Here is a 20,858-nt window from a genome sequence, read left to right as displayed (position 1 = left end):
CGTCACGCTACGATGGACATCCTGGAGGTTGCGGTCAGTTTTTACATCAGTGTTCACTCATTTTTGACCAGCAACCATTTACTTACGCTCGAGATCAGTCCAAAGTAGCGTTCGTTATGAGCCTCCTGACTGGTCAAGCCGCTACCTGGGCTATGGTGGTGAGCAACGCGCGACCAGACCTTCGGTCCTCTTTCCCAAATTTTGTGGGCGAATTTCAACGCGTGTTCGATCATCCGGTTAGGGGGAGAGAGGCCGGGGGTCAGTTGCTAGATTTAGTACAGGGGGAGAGATCGGTCGCTGATTATTCCATCGAGTTTCGTATTCTGGCCGCCGACAGCGGGTTTGGAGACTGTGCATTGCGGAGTGTCTTTCATCGGGGACTGAATACACAACTCAAGGATGAACTGGCAGTCCGCGACGACACGAGCTCTTTAGAGGGACTCATTGAACTTACGATCCGTTTGGATAATCGGATACGGGAACGGGGCCGAGAACGTGCCGTTGAGCGGCGTGGAGCAGCCGTAACCGAGGACATGTCCAGACTCTCCCTCAACGACGTCGCCGAAGCACGCACCCTTCCTGGACCTCCGGACAATGGAGGGGAGCCCATGCAAATGGGTGGTGGACGCCTGCACCCAGAGGAGCGTCGTCGCCGGTGGCTCGCTGGTGTCTGCCTGTACTGCGGTCAACCGGGGCATCGAGTGGCGTCGTGCCCAGCGCGACCTTCCCGCAAGACGCGACCGACCGCTCGACTGGGGGGCCGGGCCGATCAGCCCCTGAAGTCCGAGCAGGAAGCAGACCAGGGTAAGCATGAACCGGGGGGAACCGAACCAAGCCCGCCGTCGGCGTCTTCACTCAGTGATAAACGGCTAGAATTGTCGGGGGAGCTGTCGGGATACGGGTTGAGTGTTAGGGTAAGTGCGTTAATCGATTCAGGGGCAGATGATTGTTTTATTGACCCGTGTGTTGTAGACGCATTAGGAAGCCCAGTAGAGACCTTAGAAAAGGTCAAAAAGGTTTTCGACCTCAACGGGCGCCTGCTGGCGGAGGTACGACTGTCTACCGGCCCTCTCAACTTGAGACTCTCGGGAAATCACGAAGAGAGAAGGAGGTTTTTTATTATGCCGTCCCGTTCTGCGCCCCTAGTGTTGGGCCTACCATGGCTTAGAACGCATAATCCAGATATCGATTGGGAAAAGCCGGCGTTAGAGAACTGGAGTCCCTTCTGCCATGCCCACTGTTTGAAGTCGGCAGGAGGGACAACATCGGTGCCAGCTAGTTTAACTCCAGAAGCGGTATGTCTAGATAACGTTCCCGAGGAGTATCATGACTTAAGTAAGGTCTTTAGTAAAGATCGTGCACGAGCATTGCCGCCCCATCGTCCGTATGATTGTGCGATTGACCTGATTCCCGGTGCACCATTGCCGGGTTCACGGTTATATCAGGTGTCCCAGCCGGAGCAAGACGCCTTACGGGAGTATATTACTGAGTCGCTAGCGTCTGGTCAGATACGCCCGTCCAAGTCTCCCGTAGGAGCTGTTTTTTTCTTTATCGAGAAAAAAGATAAGACACTCCGTCCTTGCGTCGACTATCGTGGTCTAAACGATATCACTATTAAGAATAAATATCCCCTTCCCTTTCTTGACTCAGCATTTGCTCCGTTGCAATCGGCCCGAATTTTTTCTAAGCAAGACCTGCGAAGCGCCTATCATTTGGTGAGAATACGGGAAGGGGACGAGTGGAAGACTGCTTTTAAGACGTCACTCGGACACTTTGAATATTGTGTTATGCCCTTTGGTCTGACAAACGCCCCAGCAGTATTCCAATGTCTAATTAATGACGTCCTTAGGGACATGTTGAACACGTTTTGCTTTGTTTACCTCGATGATATCCTGATCTTCTCACGCGATATTCATGAGCATAGGCAACATGTCCGCCTGGTCCTCCAGCGCCTATTAGAAAACCGGCTCTACGTGAAGGCAGAGAAGTGCGAGTTCCACGCCAAGTCTGTGCAGTTCCTGGGTTTCATTATCGAGGGAGGGCAACTGCGGGCGGATCCGGTAAAAACTCAAGCCGTGGTCGAGTGGCCGACCCCCAAAACCCGTAAACAGCTACAACGATTTTTGGGATTCGCTAATTTTTATCATCGCTTTATCAAAGATTATAGCTTACGGGCTGCCCCCCTTACTAAACTGACGTCGAGTAAAGTACCCTTTAGGTGGTCACCTGTTGCTGAAGATGCATTTTTGAAATTGAAACAGCAGTTTGTAAACCCGCCAGTGCTCATCCACGCTAATACCGATCTGTCCTTTGTGGTCGAGGTTGACGCGTCGGATTCAGGAGTGGGGGCGGTCCTGTCCCAGCGGTCGCCAGAAGACGGGAAGCTCCATCCCTGCGCCTTCTTCTCCCGGCGACTGAGTCCAGCAGAGGCGAACTACGACGTCGGGAATAGGGAACTTCTGGCTCGTCTTGGCTCTACAAGAATGGCGACACTGACTGGAGGGCGCCAAGGAACCCTTTAGGGTGCTGACGGACCACAAGAACCTGGCATACCTTTGGTCAGCCGAAAGACTTAACTCGCGGAAAGCACGTTGGGCCTTACTGTTGACAAGGTTCAACTTTGTCGTGGACTACCGCCAGGGATCCCGGAACCAGAAGCCAGACGCTTTGTCCCGGATCCACGATGCGGCCACGCCGGAGGCAGGAACTGAACCGGTCCTACCCGCACATTGTTTTGTGGGGGCAGTTCGATGGGAGGTCGAGAAGCGAGTCACTGAAGCCCAGGAAGGGCTTGCTGTGCCGGAGGAGTGCCCGGCAGAGAAACTGTTTGTTCCTGACCCGGTGCGGGCTGAGGTCCTACGGTGGGGGCACACCTCACGAGTGGCATGTCACCCAGGGATCAACCGGACTCTTTCCCTGATCGGCCAGCGGTTTTGGTGGGCCGACATGAAAAAGGACGTCACGGAATTCGTCAAGGCATGTACCGCTTGTGCGTGCGGGAAATCATCCCACCAGCCGCCGATGGGACTGTTAAGGCCGCTACCCATCCCGGCGCGGCCTTGGTCACACATCTCATTAGACTTCATCACCGGCCTCCCCCGGTCAAGGGGAAACACGGTCATTATGACAGTGGTTGACCGGTTTTCGAAGCTGACTCACTTTGTTGCCCTCTCCAAACTGCCATCATCCTGGGAGACTGCTCAACTCCTCGTCCGTCATGTCTTCGTCTCCCAGGTCTGGAGGAAATTCTGTAAGCTGTTGGGCGCCACAGTCAGTTTGTCGTCTGGATATCATCCCCAAACCAACGGCCAGACGGAGAGGGCCAACCAGGACCTTGAAGCTGCTCTACGATGTGTTTGCCTGCACAACCCGGAATCCTGGTCTTCGCACCTCTCCTGGATCGAGTACGCCACGAACACTCTGCCGTCCTCTGCGACAGGTCTCTCACCCTTCAAGGTGGCGTACGGCTACCAGCCACCTCTGTTCCCTTCACAAGAAGGTCCCGTCGAACTGCCCACCATCCAACATCACCTCCGGCGGGCCCACAAGGTATGGCGGGAGACCCGAGCGGCGCTATCCCGCTCAGCGGCCCGCAATAAGGAGATTGCGGACCGTCGGCGGCGTCCGGAGCCCACTTACCAGCCAGGAGACAAGGTCTGGCTCTCATCCCGGGACATGCGTCTGGCTGGTTGCTCGAAGAAGTTGGGTCCGCGCTACATTGGACCATTCGAAATACTCACCGTCATCAACCCAGTAACTGTGAAACTCCGTCTTCCGCCTTCACTCAAGGTGCATCCAGTATTCCACGTTTCCCTCCTCAAGCCAGAGACTCCCAGCCCGCTGAACCCGCCTGCACCCGCTCCGCCTCCTCCCCGAGTGGTCGATGGGGATCCTGTCTACACGGTCAAAGAAATCTTGGACTCTAGGCGCAGGGGCCGGGGCTTCCAGTACCTGGTCGACTGGGAAGGTTACGGACCAGAGGAGCGGCAATGGGTCCCCCGCTCCTGGATCCTTGACCCGTCTTTGCTCGACACTTTCCATGCTGCTCATCCAGATAAGCCAGGTGGTCCGCCAAGGGGCGTCCGTTAAGGGGGGGGTACTGTCATGGTTCGGTTCTCAGCCTGTTGTGCTTGTGTGTGTGTGTTCCAGTGCCTGCAACAAGGGGGGCGTTCCCCAGCTCCGCACCTGCAGCGCATTGACAATCAAGGCTTTAAAAGGACTCCGAGGAGCACTGCACTTCGTCGGATTATTATTTGCTCACTAGTGTGTCCAAGTGTTCTCCGCGTTTCCAAGTTTTGCTAAAGTCATAGAATCTGTTTTCGTCATCGATTTACTCTGTATTCACGTGTGTATATCCGCGTCGCTTTCTGTTGTTTACTCCGTTTTTTTGATTGTTTCCGCATTCCATTTCGAGTAGTCCTTGCCGGGTGCAAGTGTTTTGTGTTTGTTATTCTGTCCTTGCCTTTTGCAAGTGTTTTTTGTTACATTCGTGCTCCTTGCCGTTGCAAGTGTTTTATGTTACATTCGCGTTCCTTGCCGGTTGCAAGTGTTATGTATTACATTCGTGCTCCTTGCCTTTTGCAAGTGTTTTTTGTTAAATTCGTGTTCCTTGCCTTTTGCAAGTGTTTTCTGTTTCCTTCGGGTTCCTTGCTGTGTGCAAGTGATTATTGTGATCCGCGTTATCTTGCCTGCGAGCAAGATTTGCTTCTTCGGTTGATCAAAGGAATAAACCGTGATTGTTTTCCTTCTCTGAGCCTGCCTTTTTGGGATCCGTTTTTCTTCGACTCAGCCGAGTCGTGTCAACTGTGGCTTGTTAGAAAAGTACAACCAATAGCATGAATTTTGATTTTTCTCTTAGTTTTCTAACATAAATCCACGTTAATCTTTTTCTCTGCAGTGAACATCTATGGGGAGGAAAAAGCTTAATGCCTAGAAAATCCAAAATACTGTGGCGATTGTTTCAATATTTTCGGAGTGGAAATGTGTCCAGATATGCATGTGAATTTTGGTGGCGATTGCTTGTAGTTTTCTGACATTAAGCCATGTTGAGCTATTTTACATTAAGCGTTTGATTGTCACTATTTCTTACACATTACATCCTATATTGAACTCATATGGAACTAATAGCGAAATCTGTGGATGTGCAGTTAGAGTGGACAGTAATTATTTGGCTCGTTAATGTGATTTGAAACAGGTTGTAATTCGACACCTCTGTTACAATGTTTGTTAGTGTATGTTTGCTAGTAAAAATATATGAGCAGTGATCTACTATCCCCGTAAAAATCATTGCTGCAAAACCGTGAATACTTTTCACTTGCTGCTATCCATCTGTCTTCTATCTTCATCAGCAGGTATGTGATAAAAAGCCAAATTTGGTTTACATCCTTGTCTTTTAGTACAAGCTACCGCACAGCAAGAATGACCATTTTAGAAAAGAATCGACTCGATACAGGACAATATGCTTTACGAGTTTCAACAGTTTCAGGAGATGCATGTGGTTATTTTGCCGTCCTGCAGGCCGGAAGGGCATTCCCATGAAGGCTTTGACATCACATGCAAAAGGTCAATAGACTGAAAGCATTAACGTCAAGAAAAGAGATTTTACTTCCAGAAGAAGAAGAAGTTGTTGATGTCATTGATAGTTATTATACGTTTTTGTTTTTACAGCTCTCAAAATGTCTCCATCACCAACGTCTATTGTCTGTGATCTACAGATTTAGCATCCTTTATTTACTACATCAGTGGTTTCTTTCTTCTTCTAAATATTGCTCATGGTTTACTTGTATCTTCGCTGAGTTTCACTGCCATGATTTTTCACCCATTGAGCGCTCCATGGTCTTCATGTTGGTTACACCTCTAAATAGTATAAATGTAGTCTTCACAGGCAAAACTTTACTCTGAAACTGACTGTAGACAATTTGTTTTTTGAATATCGATATAACATGACACACTTAGAAAACGTAACGCACATTATCCTTGCTCACATGATAAAATTGGTGTGTTCTAACAACACGTGCTGCACTTAAAGGGATACTTTCACTTATTTAGCTTATTATAGCAATAAAAAAAGTTAATATTTTGTCTATAATTAATTAGATACTTTCATTATTTTTCACGTACAAATAGTACCTTTAACAACACATTTTGCAACTTGCTATCGACTGAAAATGACATCACAAGGGCTCAGATAACCAATCACAGCTCACCTGTTTTCTAGGTTTGGTCATGTGACATTCACAAGCTGAGCTGTGATTGGTTACCTGAGCCCTTGTGATGTCATTTTCAGTCGACAGCAAGTTTCAAAATGTGTTTTTAAAGGTACTAATTGTACAGGAAAAATAATGAAAATATCAAATTTATTATAGGCAAAATATTAATGTTTGACTGCCAAAAATGGCTAAATAAGTAAAGCATCCCTTTAAATTGGGTATCTGGAAATGAAAGCTGAAAATTTTATCTCTTGTCCTATATTATTGTTTGACATCAAACCAAAAAATCTTCAGCAAAAATAAAGGAATTGTTCCAATATGACAAAAAAAATGCACAGGTTTCCAGTTTCCCATTAAATAGCTAATTAGGATTTGTGGATTACACTGCAATAGCGTTCTTCACTTACTTGTACAAGGAACCAGGAAATAAGCACAGAGACCCAGGGGTTGCCACTGTTGGATGTCTTCTTAGCAGGAGACAACGCTTTACCTAAATAAAGAAAAGCAAAATCATGATTATTTGTTTTTATTTTTTTATTTTTTGATACTGTATAAGAAACTTAGTATCACTAAGTGCAATCCGCAGAGAGAAACAAAGCTACAGAGAGACTGGAATAGTCACAAAAAGGCATATGGAAATGCATTGATTGATTGGTGGTGATTAAACTAGGGCGGATTTTGCAGTTCAGCTTCTTGCAAGAGAACGTCAAAAAAAGTCACTGAACACAGTGAACAGTTGGGGTGCATTCACAAGTTTAGAGAAGATCAAATTAATTGCAACTGTAAATGTTATAGTGCATTTTAGTTTCATAAATTGTGTCTTGTCAGTGTATCAATTAAATGCCAAATGTATCAATTGAGTGTGTTTGGACGGATAGTTACAGACACAGATACAAGACAAAAAGTCTCACTCAGAATTTTGTGACGCTCATGAAGTCTGTAGACTTCAGGCAGCCATTAAGTAGAAAAGTATTCAAATTTGAATATTAACTAATATGAAAGGCACCATCACAAAAGCAGCATCATCTTCCAAACACAGTAAGTCTCGACCTAACTGTAAACGCAAAAATAAATACATTAACATGTTCCTTTCCTACACTCTGCAGAAAAAAAAAAAAATAGAAGAAAAAGTGTTTGTTGGATATGCACATTTTACAGATGGTTAGTTACAAAAGTTTAATTAATAAAGAACAAAATATGTTATCAGAAAAGTATGAATCTGCACGCTTTATAGTATTTTACCGTTGTTTTGTCAGAACATTGAATATTATTAATTAATCTTCTTCATTTATGGGTGCCTCCATTATTTACTTTGCATAGAATAAAATAGGAGTAATTTCACGTGTGAATGTACTGTATAACCATAAAAGAAATACCAAACAAGTCATCTCTAGCCAATGCATAGAGGATGCGTGACGCTCCAATGAGATTGCTCATGGCTGCCGAAAGTGTGGAGGAGTAAACTCCAAGGGTGACAAAGGGATTCCAGACATTGATGTCTCGCAGAAAGCTGTAATCCTTTTGAAGCAGCACCCTGGTTGGAAAAAAAATAGCAATCAGTGATCTGGATATCACTCAGAATTCTTGATTTCACATTTTTATTTGCACATTACACGTAAATGTTTTTTCTATCTGTCCTGTTCAGCTTCATGATCATGCAGAATGGTGAATCTGTATGCTTTTTTTTATGCAAAAGTATTTCTGTGCAACAGGAGAGTTTCAAATCCTTTTGCTGTGGCTGTTTATTTTGTGATATTTAATGGAAATGCAGCAAACACATGTTGAAGATCTTGAAATTAATTTTAATATCTGAAGACAACGCAAGTCAGTGGTTCTTAATCTGGGTTCGATCGAGTGCCAGGGGTTCAGTGAGTAAGGCTCAAGGGTTCGGCGGAGGTCAAAGATACACACCCGACTCAAATGTCTTGTGATAATATGCCCCACTTGGCCATCATTGGCTGCAGGTGATCACATTTACGCTACACTGCTTGGCCTATCTGTGCTGTAGGGAATTTGGTGCGCTCAGTAGTTGACTTGGGGCTGTTGTGATGGCACATCGTGTGATTTCTTATTATTGGAATCTCTTCATACTAAGTTAAGCAAAAAAATTAAAAAGTGGTCGGATGAATATTTTCATTATGAATTCACATGCATAATGGAATGCATGGTGTTCCGCAAGCTTCAATTCTAGGGCCTCTGATGTTTTCATTGTATCTGATGCCCCTGGGTTCCATCATTAGAAAACAGCAGTGGTTGTTTTTAAAGCGCTCGATAAATATAGAATTGAGTTGTACGATGGGAGTCAGTCTCCAAACTACACGACCTGCAATTGTATTGATTGATTTAATTGAGCAAGTCCAGCATAAAGGAAAAGTGATGAATCGAGATAGCGAATACAATAACACACTTTTTGAATTCAAGGTCAAGAGAGCAAGATTAGATGAAAAGGTGACTCGCTCTGTTCATTTTGTTCACCTGTAAACCCTATGACTTTTGATACCACGAAGTGGACAAATACTTCGTCACAACACTTTAATACTTTAAATGTAATTTAGAAGCAAACTATTGCAAGTTCTTCAATCTATGAAAACAATTCAATCAACACAGAATAGAAATCCAGCAGTCACTGAAATTCCAAGTGCAATTTATCTTGTGTTTACTTGACAAAAAAACACCCACACACCCACACACACACACACACACACACCCACACACACACACACACACACACACACACACACACACACACACACACACACACACATTTGCTTGTCTGTTATACATTTAAGTTATAAAAATGCTGATTTGCCACATTTTATTATTTGTCTGCACGTTCTCATGGCAAATGACACTATGTTAATGTATGGTCATATGTGGTTTAGTGATTTTCTTTTTTGTATCAGTGGTTTGGCAGGAGCACTTGGTCAACAGTAACAGCAGGACTGGCAGGGGAGAAAATGAGAAGCATACTGTCAATTGCTATTGTATTGAACTATCTTTTATATAATTGTCTGAAACATCAATTTTTTTCCAGGCATAAAAAGAGATTATGAATTTATTATCTTCACATCGGCGCTCAAAATCAAGTGGCCCAAAAGGTGGTGTGTCATTTTAAACTCATTTATCGTAGGGGCAAAATGGTTTTCAATGAAAATGTCGAGAGCAAAGTGATTGTTCTGCCAAGGTGCCTAATGATGAGCTCCTGGAAGAGACTCGCTCCTGAGAGAGCGACTGTGAGCAAGCGTGCATGTGTGCGACAGTGCTTGCGCGTATTAGCGCACAAGATGCTGCACTCAACATGGAGGCAGTGAGATCAGAGATGAAAAAACACAGCAGGGTGTGCATGATTACCGCTGGCTCCCCACCTCCTTCCAATACAACACAGCCAGAGAGCGGAATTACAGTGCCAAGCATTTCTCACTCTCTCCTGATCCCGCTCAATCTCTTGTGGTGTTTCAAAACATGCACTCACTCACACAGATTTACCTGTGTTCTGACTTACACCCAAACAAAAAAAAAAAAAAAAAAGTTTATTTTCATCACAGGTCATTTGTTCCACCCATAAAGGGGTTGCATAACCAAATGTATGTATGTTTGTGTCACACTTGGCACACCATCACAAACACAATCCATCCATTTCCTTCCAAAATGGTCTCCTTCCGCCTCATCAGCATGATTTCGAAACATGTTCACTGTTGTTGCTCTGACTGATCTTTTTACAGAGTTTACAGTTAGGGCAGTGTTCATTCTCCCAGTCTTGTTCTTTCTTGCCTACTTTCTATGGTAATTAAGAGGCTCATCACGTCAACTTTAAGGTCCACTGATTTTAATACTTACACCGTCATGGCCCTATTAGGTATTGTTCACTCTACTCGAAGAACTAAGCGCACTATTATTACACATGGAGTCCAAGTGGCACATACACATTAACATGTGCGTGCTCACACACGTGGCAATGTTCTACTGTGGTTGAAAAAATATCAAAATAAATGTATATAGATACTAACAGAGATTAATTGTGGAAAATTGGAACCTCTAAGCTTGAATACAATTTTTGTATTGGAAGCATTTACTTGACTTTTTGTGATTGAGAAACTATTTTTATGATAGGAATATTGTTTGTTTGGTGTGTTTGCAATAGTGTTGATGTCACAAATGATGTCACATTTTCTCATTAACATGCATAAGGTCCGGGTTGTCGGACAAAATAGAGTAGTGACATACGCGTACACATCATTTGGTTCAATGGACAAACACACTTTGGAACAACTTAGATGGTGATTGAAGGCAGAGACCTCAAAGTGAGTGGAAAGAAAGCAGTTTTAGTAGAAAGATATGATTTATTGTATGTTCATAGCTGGCACTCCAGTGCAGTCTAGATAACTGCTAATATTGTGTTGATCGCTAATTTTCACATAAACGAAACACATTGAAGTCACAATTTTCATTTGATTTTAAGCCTACCTTTGGGCTGTTACTTTCTGTCTAGAATGTACAGTAGGCCTATTTCCTTTTACCTCAGTCATTGTGTTATCATAGTTGAGGCAGCCCCTGCACTTCAAAAAAGTATGTCTTCAAAAACTACTTGTACTTGAACTGAGATATTAAACTCAACACCCTTTGAGAAGATATTAGTTCATAATTATGTATCTGCAATTTTATTTTATTTTTTAGTTATTTTTCTATCCCAAGTTTTGCAGTGAAATTCAAATGATCTTTCTTACCAATTGTTAACATACACATTAGGCTCAATTTAATAGCGGAGACAAATAAAAAAATAACACAAATGGAAACATTTATGAAGAATGTCTGTGCTGTCTTTGTCTATCAGCATTACTTGCCAGTATTTCGATGTTAAAAATGTCAAGTTTGTTCTGGCTAACAAGACAAAGCTATGAACCGATGAAGTATAATGACAATGACTGTGTTTTGGTCATGACTCAGCTAGAATTTACCATTATTTTTTATTGTATGAATATGCTGACCCATCCATTTTGTTTGCATAGATGCCAGCATGCAGTCAATCAAAAGCTACCTATTGATCCATCGCTAGACGGTGGCACATGGTATTGCATCAAAGCGGCGGTCAAGTCTAGCAAATGAAGATCCTTGGGTTCTTGTTCTGAGAGAATTTCACTGCAATTACCTTTTCCCGGAATTTGAAGAAATTATGCATCCTGGATATCTTCCAATTTTTACTTTGAAATAGTAAAATAGTACAATTTAATATACTGGAGTTATTTTGAATATTCAGAGCAAATAACGTATCATTCAATAAACAAGATTGTGCAATTGAAATGTTTTATTTGATGGAAGGTCCATAAGGGTTGTTTCTGCATCCATTGCTTTGGTTGTGTCAACATTGATTTGAAGATCAGGTCGACGTTTCATGCCGTCCCTTGGCTGCTGAGTCTGCTTAAAGATGGCAAGTCCTTTTTTCACTTGGGGCTTTCCTTTTGCGGGCCTTTTTCTCCACCTATGAACAACAAATTGAAAGTTATTAGATTATGCTCATTTAATACAAAAAATAAAATAAAAACATAACATTTGACCTAGTTACTTTTGTTAAAGTGGCTTGGTGACGCAGTGACCGCTCACATATTAGTGACACTGATAAAACTGCATGTTAAAGCCAGAGTAGCCAATATATTATAGCCAATATAGAGGTTTGTTGTAGGCATAGGTTAGCTTTTAAAACATCCAATAGTTTTATAGTGCTAATACTTTACATTAATTTTCATATCAAAGCAGCAGTGGCATCTGTAGGTAAACTCGAGGTCTTTTTGGTCCATTTACAATTCACCATGATGTATAGCAGCTAGCAGGGCTAGCGCTGAGAAAGCAAACGATAAACATACCTGCACAAACACTGCAGTCTCTCATATTGGGTCTGGATTTTCAGCTGCTGGCCCATTTCCACAGACAGAATGTAGAGAGCACATATAGGTGTCTTCGGTGACATTTCTCGCATAAATCCCTGCCGTTTACATGCTTGAACCCACCGTAAACATTCCTCTGGAAAGTCCCTTCATTCGTTCCCGGTTACAAAATTGCCAGTCACATAGCAGCAGACACCAAAGAAGCAGAAGTTTGTTGTAAACATAATACGTAGGATATTTATGTTAAAATAGCGAGAGTTTTGGCTTGTATGTTATTTAGCAGTTTTTTTTTTAATGAACTAGAATATATAAACATTAAATAACGGTTAGGTTTATTGATTTCATTGTTTTTAATACATAAAAGTCAAAAAAATCTAAAAAGTAACCCCTGTATGTGACCGTCTGTATGTGGCCGTCAATGAAAAAGTTTGGACACCCCTGCCATATTCCAAATCTTGGTGTGCATGAATCTGCTTGAGAACAATTAAAGAGGTGATCTATCTATCTGCTTGCATGCAAATTTTGTTATGATTTCAGTCAGTTCAGCAAGTGTGTGTGTATTTGTATGAAGACTTTAAGCGATAATAACTGGGACTAGTGAAATGTATAACAATCGGCATCAGAGTCTGAAAGCTTTGATATGGTATGGCATATCTCCATCTTAAAGTAATTGCATAGTGTCTGTGGAGTTCATTTTAGAAGCTCATCATGACATCTTAGCAGGGAAAAATACCACAAAAAGCATATGTAATAGAGTGGTTAACATTACTGCTTCAACATTTTGAGTTGTGTCACAGAATATGTCATAACTCATAAACACTGTCCAATAAGGTGTGGTGGCAATACAGATGTTTTTGTGCACCGTCAGGACTCCATGATAAAAATTGTAGCGGGAAAAAAAGACCAAAGGAATAATTCAGTGTTTGGTCCGGACCGGAGCTCCAACAAAGTGAACACCACTTAAGTGTCAACCCTGATAAAGAATTAAGGGTCTGTGTTAATGGCCCACAGGGGTGTGATGTTTGGGTTCAAACTGATGGCCTCATTATTGGTTTATCTGATGTGCAGTCTGGGCCAAATAAATCTTGACAAGCTTGAGATTTGCAAACTGGCTTTCGTATAAAACCTTGTAGCATGGGTGACAGTGAAGACAAATGCTCTATTAGGGTGAATGACAAATGAGATGAGAGAAGCTACAGTACAGGTACAGTACATGGTCCGTGTGTTAGGTGACGTTAGTACAAAAGGCAATTTGTATGGTAGCTGCAGAGGTTTCATAATTTTGTGGAAATTCATTACCAATGGTATTGCTTATGACTGTGAGGGCCTGGGTAGTAATTATTGATCCAATCATCCGTATGAAATGAGCACTGACATCCAAATAAAGAGGGGAATTAAGGCATGGGGCAGAGAGTGACAGATTAAAGGAGCTTGCTTAGGGTAGAGAGGAAATAAAGCATAACGGCTCAAAGGGAGCGACAAAGATTGTACTTACTACTGATTGTTCTCATTCTTGTGCCCTGCTACTTCCTTCAATTATTTTTGGTTTATTCCTATATTTTTCATACCCCCCCCCCCCCCCCCCCCCCCCCATTTGCTCAGTCATGTATATAATTTCTTTTCATCCATCATTTAATGTGTCATGTCTGGGCCTGGGCGCCAGAGAGTTCATGACCGTGCGCCAGAGTTCACGACCCGTTACGTGTCTGTTTTGGATCTGATGTAACAGCATCCAGTTTCAACTGTTTTTTTTTTTTTTTTAATGTGTGACAGCTTGATGATGTTAGACCTTTGTGATGTCGTTCTTTAGTCTTTTACCTAATACAACCAATCAGATCGATTCACTGTGTGGGTGCAGTCTGAGAATTGTGTGTGTTTTGCCGGATTATTGCTTTCTGTCCCTCTGTGCAACTCTCTTTGTTTCTCGTCTAGTCAAGTTTGTTCCATGCCTCTCGATGTGAATAAATAGTTAAAATCTTATTTGTGTCTGGGCTTTGGGATCCAAATTCAGCACATGACAATATGTTTATGCTTTTCATAAGGCATTCGCAACTAAGGGCTGGAGGTAATACACAGCCTGTTTTTAGTATATTGGAATATCAGCAATTTTCATTCTTCTGCAATTCCGGTGGTCTTGTGTCATTCGGGTGCGGTCATTCATCAGAAAAAAACTAACATAATGATTCAGAATCCTTTAGTTTAATGGACATCGAGAAAAAGGCTTCAGAATCGCCGATAAATGCTGAAATGGGAGGGGAGCTTGTTACTGAGATGGCTCCATCTTATGGCTAACATCATTGAAATGCTCATTATGTGACCAATTGAGTTGGTACAAAATGAAAATGATAGTTCTGTAAATCAATAAACCCATTTTCTGAAAGATGCAAGGACAAATTTCACTTACTAATGTCTACGGGTGAATTCACACACAAAGATAATTTTCCTGCGGGCATCACACACCTCTGGACATGCCCGTGGCCACCAGGTTGGAATGCTTTGTGATTGAGTGACTAGGGAAGGGCTGTCACTAATGAATTGTTTTAGAATTGATTTTCATTCAATTATTCCATCAAATAATTTTGCAATCCCTGCTCTAGCCACACCCGCTTCCACACAATGGACATAGGAGACCAGTTTTCAAATTTTGGTTAATAATGATAACATCCTAGTCTAAGCATGACCCTTAACGCTATATGCTGACTACCAGTCCAAAAACCGGACAAAAATGGTTGGGTCGTGTCAGAAAGGGCATATAGTGTAAAAACTTCCAAAACATATAGCTGTGGTGAACCCTGACGGGAAAAATCAACTTTCCAACAAAGGTTCTCTCTTTTCACGATGTACGAGGGGTCATGTGAGGCTAATGATTTTTTGATTTCTCAAGTGCTTTTAATACTATCCGGTCGCAGATTCTGATTCTTCAGATTCAAACTGGACTGCTTGGAACATGCAAATGCTGTATACAAGAAAAAGTTAAACCCTTTTGATGTCTGTGAGATGCTACAGTTTTGTTTTGTTTTGTTTTTTTAAATCAGTCGGTTGTTTTGGGTGCCATATTTTTTGCTGAGGTATGCCGGGGAACAGCTACTGTTCAACAGCATGATTGGCAGGGAGCAGAACCGTCTTGACAAAGTGGTGAGGAAGTGTGTGTCAGTGATAGGGAGAAAGGTGGACTGTAGGGCAACTGGTCGAGAGCGGAATTAGGAGGATGATGAAGTCCAACCTCAGTAACACCAGCCATCCTCTGCACGACACTGTCGCGGCTCAGAGAAGCAGTTGCAGTGACAGATTCCTCTCTATGAGTTGCAGAACTGTGAGATTTATGAGGTTATTTGTAACAGCCACCATTAGATTGTCAAATTGATCTTGTTGATGTGCATTTTAATATACTTGTAATTAATTTTTGCAACTTATTTTATGTTATGTTTTGGGTCTCTACTTGCTGATTTGTGTATGTTGTACGGATGTACTTTTTGCTACCGGACAACTTGAATTTCCACTTTGGTGTGTGTGTACGTACGTACGTACGTACGTACGTACGTACGTACATGTATCTATTAGACTGTGTAAGGGTCATGACTAGTTTGAATACAGGAGAATGGTGTTTCATGTACTGTAGACTGTAAAAGTCAGTGTTGATGCTGTCACATGGTGCCGGCACTATTTTTGTGCTCCACTTATATGACCTAATTGACTTGTTTTACAAGAAAAGAGGAATTTGATTGATAGCAGATGCTGAATAATGGTGAACTGCTAATAAGTGTTTGGGTAAATCAATACTTAGCAATACAAGTGTCCAGAACCAAATGGATACTGGGTAGCAGTCCAGTGATATGAAGAACAACATGAATAAACTGCAAATACCTGAACCATAGGTTTTGAATAAAATTGTGCCTGATGATTTCACCCCACAAATGGCCACAGAATGCCAACTACTTTAATAGTCAAGTTAGATACAATTAAAGTTAATTGTATCTGACCCAGACATTCTTCTCGTAGTCAAGATCATTGTTTAACAGCAACACAGAAACATTCCATTTAAATGTTAATTTAAGCAGTTTGACCACATCTACTTGTACATAAAGAAACAGTAGCAAAGGGGTCAAAAAACAAACTTTTCAAAGTTAGAATCTGGGAGTGTATCCTTTATTATTTCAGGCCTTCCAGACAGCACCGAGTCAATTGCATGGAAACAAAGGCTCTAGCACCAAACTTAAATCCCTTACTGCTGGGATTTAGTGTCCGTCTTTAACCCCAGTTTACCGTGACCTTGTAGGTACTTAAGGAGTATAGCTGAGGTACACCGGGAGCAAGAAAGAGGTACAGACAGATAAAACAGAGGCAGAGCGTAAAAGAGAGGCAAGGGGAGAATTGCAGGAGGCAGAGAGACAGAGCGAAAGTGAAAGATAAGTGCTCTCAAGGGAGTTGACTGTGGTTAAGGATTATTAAATGGAATCAATAACTAACAAGTCCTCTGTGGGTATACTCACATGCACCCACATTGGCACACACATTTTCATATTCAACCCATGTCTCTATTCAGTAGTCTTGAGCCTTTGCCTTCTCTTCCCAAACCATTCACATGCACTCTACACACTTTAAGCACAAACTGTGGTTTCAGTTACTTTGCCACATTTGCCAACGTGTATTCATTTCTCCAACAAACAAGGACAACACTGTGGTACCCTTCCATTAAAGAAAGAAAAATAACAACATGTTGAAAGCAATGGGTCTAAAAATTCTATCTGAACTTAGTGGAAAGCTATGGACAAAGCTCAAACATTAAAGTAGCACGAAGGAACTTTTCAACCTTAATGAAATATGTTCATAACTCTGATGAAACATCGACTTAAAACTAGTTGTATGGTAGGAACACTGCCACACAAAAAACTACAAATGTGCTGACCGCTTTATGGCATATGTCACTTCCCTCTTTCTCCATTTGATACAAAGACAGAAGTTAATTTGAATGTTGACGCACACTTACCGCTTTCCTGGCAGAAGCTGCAAAACAACTGAAAAGTTTTGTCTGAGGAAACACACAAAAAAAGAAAAAGGGTAGCTACCCGGATAAAAGGACAGTCAAGGATCAATATTGGCCTGGCTTTCACTCACTGGCGTGAGCTAAAAAATAAAAAAAACGACACATAGTGCTTGTCCTCCTGGAAAACGTGGTCTTCCTTCAGACATAACATTACCACTTTTGTCCATATGGCGCCGCCATAATCAACGTGAACTGAAAGTTCTGTAGTGTTGCTTTAAGTCAAGAGAAAGAACATTTTTAACAGAGACAGCAAGAAGAGTTGGTTTACAAGGTATGGGCTACCATTCCTGATCAACAGGTGCAGAGATGTCCAGTGTTCCAGAAGAAATGTAGTGATTGTCTCAAAATATTGTGTAACAAAATATTAAGTAACGGTCATTATTGTCCTGGCAGGTTTCAAGCGTTTGTTTTTTTTCCCTTCAAAATAAATCATTCTTCCTTCAAATATATGTATGTATTTATTTATTTATTTATTTCCATCCATCCATTTTCTTAATTGCATTCTCCTTACAAGGGTCGCAGGGGTGCTGGAGCCTATACCAGCTGGCTTCGGGCAGTAGGCGGGGTACACCCTGACCCTGGGATTACACCGGATGCGTGTGCGTTGTGTCTGCGTTGCGTTCCGGCGACGCAGCCGATACGTTTCCATTCATTCAAATTGTTCAAATTACACCGGCTGTGTGTGCCTTGCGTGTCGACTGCGTCTCAGCTGCGTTGTGCAGCAGCCCTCCGCACGGATAGACCCATTTTCTATTTTTGACGGACGACGCATCCGTCGGCCTACGTCAAATGGCAAACTAGCACAGAACACATCGAGCAGGATAGGAAGATCGACGCAGTTTCAAAATAAATTTCCGGTTACTTTTCAGAATAAAACACTCGCCAGCTCCTATTTCGCAATCATGTCAGCAAAATGTCATAATGCTTAACGCTTTATTCAGTGTTTAAACACCGGCGAACGTGGACAAGGAGAGATTTATAACCGAGGTGGAAAGCAACAAAATTAGATATGACACAGCACATCCTTTTTATAAAGACAACTTAAAAAGGAATGCTGCATGGAACGTCATAGCAGGGGTGGACAGTGAGTTCAGTCAAAAAAAGTCCACCTCTCTTTCTGCTCCTCTGTTGAGCACAGACTTTCTGTGTCTTTATCGTTGTTTTGAATGCCACATGATAGCGTGCGATCACCAGTGTTGCCACAGTTACCTTAAAAAAGTAACTTAGTTACTTTACTGATTACTTGGTTTTAAAAGTAACTAAATTGCGTTACTGATTACTTGATTTTAAAAGTAACTAAGTTAGATTAGAAGTTACTTTTAGCAGCTGCCGATAACACCATCTCAACATAAAAATAATGTGGGAGAAACGGAGTTCCAAATACTTTATTAAAAGTGCATTTTTAACATGAAAATAAAGGTGTTTTTTTTAATGAAAAACAAAATAGGCAGTCTCTCTTGACTTCTTGTAACGTAAATACTTTTTATAAAACAAAAAATACAAATCTATCCAGGTTGAAAATGAAAATCCCCTTAATTCCTCTATTGTTTGTTCCGCTATTCCAGTGTGTACACTTGAGTCGACTCGTGCATGCTGAAAACTAGGGGTGGGAATCTCTGAAATGAGGCCGATTCGATATGTATCTCGATACACAGCTTGCGATTCGATTGAAAAACGATTATCTTTCAGAACAGAACGGTTCGATACGGTGCGATTAAGTTTGGGAACGATACAATTTTCGATTCGATACGATTCATTTCAATATTCAAAACTTATAGTGACATTTGTTGCTTGTAAACATTAATCTTAAAACACCACAAATTTTTACAGTATCGACAAATGTGTTAAAAAAGAACAACAACAAATATGTCTTCTATATTTTGAATCAATTATTTAAATATACCACAACAAAGGGCTGGGCGATATGACGGAAAAATTTATCAGTTTAAATATTTATTAGTAGTTATTAACAGTTATAATTGTTTTTTTGTTTTTTTTTCTCTTCAAAATAATGATCAGGAAAACAAAAGGTTGATAATTTAATGTTAAATATAAATATTTAACCTTTAGACAGACACCAACACAATTAAACCGAATATGTGCAAATTGTGAAGTATTTCAGAATCATAAATTTAAGACATGAAATAAACCTACCGTCCAGCCAAAAGAAATATGAAGCCACCTTATGGAACAATAAATCTATCAAACACATTTTAACCACTTAATATATGCAAAAATAATTCCAAAAGTTCATTTCCCTTTTTAATCAACAATTTTTGTTTTTAAACAATTTTTGTTTTTATTTTGCCATCACATTCATTTTTGGTTAATGTATGACATCTTTTTTGTTTTTTTAATCTGAGACACGATGATGACCACAGAATCACTACTGTTTATATTTTGTTTTTTGGGCTGTCGTTCATTTTGAGTTTGATGACGTAATTACGGGCACGTCTCAGTTCTCCTATCTGCTGCTCATGCTAGTTGTGTACATTGACAGGGAGCCACAAACTGAGAAATGAGATACTTGCAGTGTGCTTTTTGCATAGCTGGTGTGTTGGCTGTGGGACATACCTGTGTCGTTTGAATCCATGCATTGAATCGTCACCGGAGTTATTCTTTTTGGCTTGCGTGCAGTACCAACGCCGGCCCGGGACATACAAGTGCACCGAGAGGACTCGATAGCAATGGGAAATACCGAGATGTACGGCACCGGCTTCTGCTAACTGTCTCCATTTGCATGTTGTCACTCGTGCGCGACTGCGCGCGTGCCGTGTCGCGAGCACGGCGTTGACGGTAGGCGGGCCTCTCTCCCCCCAAAAAAAGGTGCGTAACGTCTTTGCATTATGTTTACAACATCCGGGGAATGAAGCGTCTCTGAGCGCTACTTTGCTAGCTCTCTGTAAACACTAAAGTAGCTTGAATCGTGATGCTACTGAAATGTAAACAAAACAAGTAGAGCACGGCGCAGAACTCTTGCTATTGTTATGAAAACCATAAAGCCTCACTCGCAACCGATTCACAGCCACGCGATATCCGGTGTACAGCTTTACAAGCAATTAATCTAAGGATTCCCGGCGGATTTTGTATTGGTTGACAAGTCTGCTACCGATAAGGTCGTTTAGCTCCCCTTGACGAACGATGGTTCGGTCGAATCGTTTTTTTGTTCCACCCCTACTGAAAACGTGACTTGTCTGACGTCACTCCCCCTGGCGAGAGGGCGGAGACGACCTCATCCCATAATGCTTCACGGACCAGTTGAGGATGGAAATAAATTATTTTTTTTACCACTTTTATCGTCCATAATGTACACTTTTTTGTTGCGTTGTGTGCCTGTTGGTTATTAAAATTAGTAGTAAAAGTATTATCACTTTTGTTTTGAATGTGCAAACCATTCACGACCAGACCATGGCTGAATTCAGTGTGGTGATCAATGACTTCTGCCTCATCTTCCGTAGTTAGCGGCAGTTGTTTGTGACTGTTACAACAGTGAGATATTTTGCCTTCTTCATGAAAATGTGGAGTAACGCATTGAATATCTGGACAGTAACTTTAATCAGACTACTTTGTAGAATAAAGTAACGCGTTAGACTACTAGTTACTTTGGAAAGCAAAATTTTTTGAGTAACCGCGTTACAAAAATTGACGAGTGCTCCGGCAGTCAAGACCCGGTGGAGTGGAGACGCAACGCACACGCATCTGGTCTAATCCCGGGGTGAACTGGTT

At 41.9% G+C, this 20,858-nt stretch overlaps 1 protein-coding gene across 1 annotated transcript in view; it reads right to left on the bottom strand.

Annotated features, from left to right (window-relative positions):
• Nucleotides 1-20,858, bottom strand: part of LOC144033607 (solute carrier family 12 member 9) — a 76,167-nt gene that overhangs the window by 28,564 nt on the left and 26,745 nt on the right. Inside the window, exons 7-8 of the mRNA XM_077541808.1 lie at nucleotides 7,586-7,743; nucleotides 6,617-6,699 (exon numbers count right to left, since the gene is read on the bottom strand). Of these exons, the coding sequence (XP_077397934.1) occupies nucleotides 6,617-6,699; nucleotides 7,586-7,743 (241 nt within the window). The remainder of the gene's footprint in view (nucleotides 1-6,616; nucleotides 6,700-7,585; nucleotides 7,744-20,858) is intronic.

The sequence above is a fragment of the Festucalex cinctus genome, chromosome 13 (genome assembly GCF_051991245.1).
Source record: "Festucalex cinctus isolate MCC-2025b chromosome 13, RoL_Fcin_1.0, whole genome shotgun sequence".
NCBI classification, from domain to species: Eukaryota; Metazoa; Chordata; class Actinopteri; order Syngnathiformes; family Syngnathidae; genus Festucalex; species Festucalex cinctus.
Note: the sequence above shows the minus strand (reverse complement) of the source record. Positions and strands in the feature narration are given on the sequence as shown.